Source organism: Diadema antillarum, unplaced genomic scaffold, assembly GCF_040938485.1.
Source record: "Diadema antillarum isolate AM-2024a unplaced genomic scaffold, OU_Dant_1.0 seq00000773_RagTag, whole genome shotgun sequence".
Taxonomy (NCBI): Eukaryota; Metazoa; Echinodermata; class Echinoidea; order Diadematoida; family Diadematidae; genus Diadema; species Diadema antillarum.
Window position 1 is genome coordinate 497690 of NW_027271662.1, and position 8678 is coordinate 506367.

The 8678-nt window shown below is 38.2% G+C and overlaps 1 protein-coding gene across 1 annotated transcript in view; it reads left to right on the forward strand.

Annotated features, from left to right (window-relative positions):
- Positions 1-8339, forward strand: part of LOC139738898 (sodium-dependent noradrenaline transporter-like) — a 41836-nt gene extending 33497 nt beyond the window's left edge. The window contains exons 6-13 of the mRNA XM_071649528.1: positions 439-542; positions 1200-1324; positions 2410-2522; positions 3637-3868; positions 4638-4738; positions 5134-5304; positions 6500-6574; positions 7688-8339. Coding sequence (XP_071505629.1) covers positions 439-542; positions 1200-1324; positions 2410-2522; positions 3637-3868; positions 4638-4738; positions 5134-5304; positions 6500-6574; positions 7688-7711 — 945 coding nt within the window. The 3' untranslated portion in view covers positions 7712-8339. The remainder of the gene's footprint in view (positions 1-438; positions 543-1199; positions 1325-2409; positions 2523-3636; positions 3869-4637; positions 4739-5133; positions 5305-6499; positions 6575-7687) is intronic.
- Positions 8340-8678: the final 339 nt, after the last annotated feature.

The following is an 8678-nucleotide window of genomic DNA, read 5'->3' on the forward strand; positions in this document are numbered from 1 at the left end:
ACTAATAATCGTAGAATGTCGTATAATGTATACCTCGCAAAAACAGCCTCACAAGACTCCAAACGCTACAATATGATATCTACATTTGTGTGTGTGAGAAAATTCAATCAAATAAAGAGTAGGCGAGCTATCATGGTAGATGCAGGATAATACCGTTATTACACAAACTTGTGGATCCGATTTGCGAAATTCGACAGATAACAGTTTGTAATCACACCAGGGTTAATTTTTTTAGTTGTTGTGGTTGTTTCTTTCCTTATTAGTTACGTAATATAAAATTTCGTTTATTGTACAATCAAATTCAAATTTATGAATTTATTTTTTTGGCAAAACGGAAATCATAGTTGCATGTTTCTGATTGCAATGGATAACGAAATGAATGAAGGAATACAAAGTATTTACGAAACATATTGGGTGTATTTCCGATCACAAACGCAGGTCTGGATCGATGCTGCAGTCCAAATATTTTATTCCATTGGTGCTGGTTTCGGCGTACACATTGCGTTCGCCAGTTACAACAAATTCCACAGTAATGTATATAGGTAAGTTCATGTTTTGTTCATGATAGATTACCTAATGTCTCTTTCTTTTTTTCAATCCTGGTTTCGGTTGCGGTTGTATAGAGGTCATTTTCTAATGACGTCATGCGTTATCTCGATTAATGACGCAACATTTGCAAACGAATGATTATATTATCACTTATGGTGTTTACGGTGTCCAGATCTACTTGACCAGTACGTCATTGGCATGATGAAAAATAGCGCCATCGAAAAAAACAAACAACAAGAAAAAAACAAAACAACTTTTGCAGGATGAGCAAATCGGGCAACTATAAGAGAAAAGAATGATGCAAAGAAGTTCGTGTAGTTAACTATGTCTTTTTGGTCAACTTGGCTGACTCTAAGTTATGGTGGCTTCTGACAATTAAGTTACAATTTTAAAATCTAAATCGCAGATATGAAGTTTAAGACTAGAAGTGTGTTCGAAACGTTTTGGTAACTCATTTTTCTTTCATAAGTTGGTTTTCCTCATTTTTCATCTAAATAGTAGGCAAAAGTGTGCATGAAAACCTCGCAAAAACAGCAGCTTATGTACGCTTTGACATGTTCATGAATATAGAATCTAGATGATGAGTGTAAAGAGTGATGCCCTTCACTGAAAATCGAGTGATCGTTTTCTTGTTGCTCCTCTCTGTCCAGGGACGCCATCTTTACGAGTTGTACAAACTGCTTCACGAGTTTCTTCTCCGGCTTTGCAGTATTTTCAATTTTGGGCTACCTGGCCGAAAAGACGCAAAAGGACATTTCAGAAGTTGCCACGGAAGGCAAGTATATTGAAACATGATCCCACCTCGGTACACTTTCCTGACTATGATATGTTTCAAGTTTTTTTTTTTTTATATGTACAATCAGATTTTATTTCATTCGAGTACACTTACTGCCTCCACTGAAATTTTCATACGATCGTCGTAGTGAGGTTGAAAACATGAGATAACACCAACTTTAACAAAATTTAATGAAGTCTTTCAAGAAAATGAAGGACTTCCATGACTCGCATGACTCGAAAGCTTGGAATGTATGTAACAGACTGCATCAAAGCTGTCAAGATTTTGGAAGACTTCAAAATTTGGCCTTTCTTAAGAACTTGTGTTTAAAGTGCGCTCTTATGATAATGGATCCGAGACATGGATCATGAAAAAGACCCTGCAGGACCGGTACGATGACACGTACATTGTACACCTTACTTTTAATGAGAGTGCAGAATTCATCAGTTGGTAAGAGCACGAAACGAAAGAGGATACCCATGGAGATATTCCACCCATTTATTCGACTGTAGCTTGTCGGAGAACACAGTTTGCTGGTCACTGTTTCCGTGCTAAGAAACGTACTGTATATTTTTCCTGAAACTACCCTGTAGTCTGCAATGGGTGCCAAAGTCAGATTTTGGGTCTAACTGTGTTTTATCGTCAACGCCAAACGCCAAACGTTTTTGATGCATGGTTTAACCCCATTTCGAGGGTGCTGAATCCGAATCTGGATGATGCAACTTTTGCACCCTTGAAGGCTTTAAGATATTCATGACGGACCCCATAATGGCTGCCAGAATGGCCGCCAAATCTGAAATTACTGTGTGAATTTCCCTATAAAATGGTGAAAAAATGAGGGTTGTACTCATTTCCACAGTCTGAATGGTTCAATTCACTCTTGCATCCTTGAGGATGTAAAGTCACTCAGAATAAAAAATTTTTAAAATCTGAACTCTTCTGGATGCAAGCGGTGAAAAAAAAAGTTTTAAAGTGATTAGGGAGATTATACCAATGGTGAACAGCAATAAGTCATGATGTATTCAGTGACCTGTGAAGTGCAGTTGGCCAATAATTCTTTTGAAAATTAATATTGGTCCCATTAGGTCCTGGCCTAGTATTCACGGTCTATCCCGAAGCCATCGCCACCCTCCCTGGAGCCCCCTTCTGGTCCGTTATTTTCTATATCATGCTCATCACACTCGGCCTCGACAGCTCGGTATGTATCCTGTCAGTAGCAAGTAAAGAATCTCTTTTATTTCATGTAATGATCATCGACTCAAAATGGTTTTACGTCTTGGAAATATTGTTCTTTTCATTCCTTGTATTAAAGCTCAATACCAAGGGATAGAAATTGTATTTCTGTATTTTGCGTGGTCAGTTCAGGTTACGTCATCTGGAAAAAAAAATATTGGTTGAAGTGTCTAAAGGTTGTAAATCCCTTTTAAGGTTTTGAGACATCATGCCTAGTTCTGTGTTTACAATAATCCTTACTTGAAACAGACCTCGTATGGTTGGCAGTATAGGTTTGATTATTTCGACCAAATAAAAAAGGTGACACTAAACTGATTTATACGGAAAAGTCATACTGCAGTCCATTTCCTATATCCTCAGGCACAATAGATGACATTTTCAGTAACATAATATACAATCGCATCACATGGGTCACGATTGTCTTAGCGAGAATTACTTTCTTGTCGTTTTCTTTCACATCTATTTCTCTGTATATCATGGGGTTCCTTGAAATCATGTGATTTGATTTATCTGGGCTTGGACACGCTTCACGGCCCGTGAGGTCATAATATACACATAATGACTGCTATGAGGGGCACAGGTAAAATTATGGGCCCAAGGTGATGTCAAAACCATAACTATGCCCGAAGCGAAGCTGAGGGCATAGTTATAGTTTTCACATCACCGAGGGCCTACATAATTTTAACTGTGCCCCGAATATCAAGCTGTCATTATTTGTTTTATATACCGGAAATATCGATTCTTCTTATCTGATTGGTTAAAATGTTACCTGAATTAAACAAGGACTCGTAATCAACGCTGATCGACAGCGCGGCGGTTGTATCATTGGTGCGTACATATGAGCGATCTCTGTGTACGGGGTTGCGACTGTCTCCAAACCTATTTACAGGGCACAGTTGATTCTATGCCCCGGGCACAGTAAATCATGACGTAATTTTGATCAAAAAGACTCCACTTTTAACCAATCAGATGAGAGGAATCTATATATGAGGTATATAAAGCACGATACCGCACGATACGATATTTTAACGATTTATGACTTTCTTTTACGTCCTCTGTTTATTGTGCGCCCTCTGTAGTTCGGCGGCACCGAAGCCATCATTACCGGGTTGGTTGACATGTACCCACGCATCTTCAAGAAGCGGCGCGAGCTCCTCGTCCTCGCCGTCGTCATCAGTTTCTTCCTCTTCGGACTCATCGACGTCACCTACGGCGGCATCTACGTCTTCCACCTGGAGAGCGAATTCGCAGCCTCGGCCTCCATTCTCTTCGCCGTCGCCATCGAAGTGATAGCTGTGTCCTGGTTCTATGGTAAACGCATTTTTTGGTGCTTGCGGATCACAAATTTCGTTGTTCGCGTAATCTGGAATCGTACAAGCTTTGTTTTTTTAGTGGGACCCTCCATTTCCATTTCCATCCTTATTTTATTTGTACTATACATATGTATATATTCAACAAAAAAAAAAGATTACAGTTATGCTTTCTTCATTCTGTTACTCATTTTCACATGTATTTTGTTATTTTACATCATATTTCACTTCATAATTGAAAAGATAAAGTTGTAATCCTATAGAGCGTTTGATTGCCCATTAGGAAGTGATGAAGAGGAACTGCTCATGGCTTGAATAAACTATAACCATGAGGTCATTGCCGCTACGAACGAAACGAAAACGCACAACATGTGCGCGCCTGTAAAGTGGCTGCAACTTGCTGGAATGCTCCCCTGAGAGCGGAGAGTGAGCACTGTCAGTTCTGGTTGGAAATAATGTCTCCAGTGACCGAGGTAATGATAGTCTGTAAAGCGCATTGAGATGTATACTTTTTTCAAGGAAGTTCAGCGTGTAATGCGCTAGGATTATAGAAACTAGGTGTTATTATTGTTTTTATTATTGTTATTACTATTATTATCATTGCCATTATTATTATTATTACTATTAATATTATTATTATTATCATTATTATTATTATCATTATTGATATTATTATTGTTATTATTATTATTATTATTATTATCATTATTATTATCATTATCATTACTGATTAAACCATACATTGTTATTGTTTGTCATTTGATACACAGGTGTAAATCGATTTGCTCATGAAATCAAGGAGATGATTGGCTTCCTGCCCAGCTACGCTTGGCGGATATGTTGGAAATTCGTGTCACCAACGTTCATTCTGGTGAGTTTGATTATGCAGAATGTAGAAATTGCACGAAAGGAAATTCTAATTGACGTTAAGAACTGCACTGTGAAAAGGGTATTCATATTTTCATGCTGGATTGTATTCTTATTGTATTCTTATCTGTTGTATCAATGTCAATGAATTTGTAATTTCCTTGAGAAAAAATATGGATATATGAAAATAAATTGAACTGTATGAACTGAACTGAATTGTCAACACAAATCATGTACAAGTCATGCTTGTGTGGTCTTCTTTTATTCCTCCAAGGTGATTTCAACATCATTGTCTTAAATAATAAATAATAATAATAATAATTGCATTTATATGGCGCTTCATACTGACGTTTCTAAGATAAATAATTTATCTCTCCTTTCATTTTTTTTTTCTTAAAGGCCATGTTTTTCGCGAGCCTGGTCCTGACGCAGCCGCTGGTGTACGAGGAGTACGTGTACCCTCAGTGGGGCAATGTCCTGGCATGGCTCCTGGCCGCCTCCTCCATGGTGCTGGTGCCCATAGTGGCCGTGTGGCAAGTGATCAAGGCCCCCGGCTCGGGATTCAAAGAGGTTAGTGAAACATCGCAACTGCAGTGATATACTGCATGGCCGGCGACACGTTTTGAAAATTGGGGGCCCACTTTATATTTTTGGTGCCACTTCCGGGTTTCATCAGCTAACAAGCAAAATAATAATAATAATAATAATTAAAGGCCTACATGTACAGCCGCAATTCTACTGCCACTTCCGGGTTTCATCAGCTAGCAAACGTCAAAACCTTAACCACATTCTATGTTTTTGTTGTTGTTGTTTTTCTGGTGCCACTTCCAGGGTGAAAAAAAGTGGGGGGCCCCAAAGTGGTTACATCCTATGGATTCATATGTATTGTGCAAAAAACAAACAAACAAACAAACAAACGGGGGCCGAGTCCGTAAGGCCCCCGGCTCCGCCGGCCCTGTACTATACAAACGATAGAACTCATCAAGAGAGCTCGACGTGAGAATTATGTTTGTATTATACATATTTTTCTTACAGCGTACCGTATGTCAGAGTTGTGATTTTGATAAAAGTGTTAAGAACGTTTATTTTCATATAATCATGTAATATCTCCTTTCGTTTCCTGTTGCGGCTGCCTACTGAGTCAAGCTCCACTAATGATGGCGATTTCCCCTTACTTTGACCCAATGTTCACATTTTGTTTAATTGCTGTTTATCACGTTGTTACAAACGTAAATGTCGTTAAGAAATTAGATAATAATCTAAGTGATGAAATATATTTGTGTTATCACCATTACCAATGTTTGTATCATCATTTCATCATGGCAGATGAAATGTAGAAAATTGTTGTTTTGTTAACATGTTCGAAGACGATGTAGAAATTAAGTCAGTTCAAATTAAATAAAATGAATACATATGACAAAAGTACCGCCACTTATAAAACTTCAACAATTTCAATTCAATGTTGACGACATTATTGTATATCTGCATGATGAACGTGCTAATTGATTGTGTTTTACATGGTTTTGCATGATACTGTACTTTTTCAAACAACATTTAGCTATCAAAGTGTTCAGTGTCTTGTGTATGTTGTTTTTATTAATGCCATAAAGAAATCTAAAGTACACCAAGTTCTGGGTGATCGTATCGTCATTTTTATCGACACTCCTACAAGTACTACATGTGAATTTCGTTGAATATACGAACACGCTGTCAATGTGTCATTGATATATTTTCGTCATTTCCTCTTTGCTTTGTCTCTCTGCAGAAATTCGCCTATGCAATAACACCCCGTTCGGACTATAAGTTGATAAGTGAGAAGAGAGAGATTTCTAGATACACGGTAATGTCTATGACAAATATCCATCATCATTTCATACCGATAAGAGATAAATCCAATCAATTTTTTTTCTTAAGGACTATAGGACGAATTGTTTGCAAACCTTTAAACCTCTCCATGGTTTTCTTCTTCAAGACTAATATTGAAGGTAGCTTCCGTCGTACATAAAAAACAATATATTTAATTTTTTGATCATATTATGTTAGGTCTGATTCAAGTGATTGTTATTCTGCTATAGTGGTTAGTTGTCTCGTGGTGAGCGGATTTGACATCGTTCAATAATAATACTCACCAGTCGTGATGTAAGATGTTAATGAATATGAAAACAGCTTTAAAAAATCAACTGTGAGAGACGACGAGATTAGGTAAAATATCCTTACTCCAATAGGAACAAAAAACACGAATTGCGGAAATACAATCTAAGGGGGTCATCCCACGAGACAGATACCCACTAGTCATATGGCCCACGAGTTCGACACAGAAAACAAAGGTCCAAGAGTCATACAGCCCATTAGTCGAGGCCCATGAGTCAACATTAGGCAAACGTTGTACTTTTTGTACATTCTGTTGTAAGAAGTGAAAATAAAACCTTTGAATTGAATTGAATTGAAACACGGCCCACAACTTCGACATTACATTACGGGGTTTCATGAGTCGAACTCGTGGGCCTTTTTCGCCTAGTGTCGGACTCATGGGTCTTGAAATATTTGCTTAGTGTCGAACTTATGGGCTGTATGACTTATGGGCTGTATGATTCATGGGTGTCGAACTCGTGACGTGCACCCAATTTAAATATCAACAGTTTTAAAACAGACGCGGAACATTATTACAATTAGTACATTTTCAGCAAATTCTGATTTCTATTAGCAGGAACTCATGTATCTCATATTCATTCATATATCAACACAAACGTGATGAAAAATTAGTTTACAACTTTCAATAAAAATCACACGATTTGATTGTAGAAGTATTTTACCACAAATATAGAGAGAATGTTCTCTCGCAACCGGATTTGTTCTTCTTAGCCACGATTTTTTTTTTTTGAAATTATATTTTTGCCAGTCTAGATCTAATGTTGTTCATGTGTCCCGTTCCCTCCCCCCCCCCCCCTTCCAGGCGAAACACTGGCGTACAATCTAAGAACAGATGGGGAATGGCGTGGATTTCAAACTTTGCGCATACGGATGTGAAACTGGATGTACAAACTCACGTGAGGAGCAAAAATCATGTTCGCAGATAGCAAACTACATCGAGAGGGACCTTCAGACTGTCCATGGGTGACATACTGCAGCTGCATCATTATCATGCCAACAGTCAAAGAAGGGAACAGATTATCATCTGGACTATCGAAAGTTTATTTGTGATCCAAGTGATGTTCGCGTAAAGGAAGGATATTCCTATTTATATTACACATAAATATAGTAACTTTGCTTATTGTGCCAAGGTTAAGAATATCTTCCAGAATACGAGGGCGTCCTTCATATCTTCTCATTTTCATGAGCAAGAAACGACTACTCAGTATTCAAGAGGGGGAGGGGTCGGGGACATGGCATGGCAATAAATACCTCGAGCGCAGTTATCAATTATATGAATATAGCCCTGTTCGCAATGTACACATATCATGAACAGATCTCCAATCCGCTACACCGCTATTAGAGTACTGTGATGTGGTTTAGTGGACATGTCTACAGACTACTAACAGGGGCATCCTATGGGTTCGAATACTTTCCGCCGCACACATCATTAGACAAGATGCTCTTACCCTTTATGCCCCTCTGACCAAGATGTACAGGTGGCTATACATATGTGTAGCATTCTTACTTTGGTAGTGGAGAGTGGCACACACCCTGGGAGAACAGTGGTTATACGAAAGAGGCTACCAAAAAAAAAAAAAAAAAATCAAGAAAATTATGCTGAATCGTTATCATTGTCACTGTGATTCTGTGAATACATTAAAAGCTCAACCAGTGTGTGCTTGCGTTGACGCATGCCGTAAATAAAAGTATATGCAAAGTACAAATACTCTGTGAATCTCCACCAAAAGAGTCACTGATGCCATATAGAACTGTATTCGTATATACCGGTATATCTTTTCAAACGTGATAAT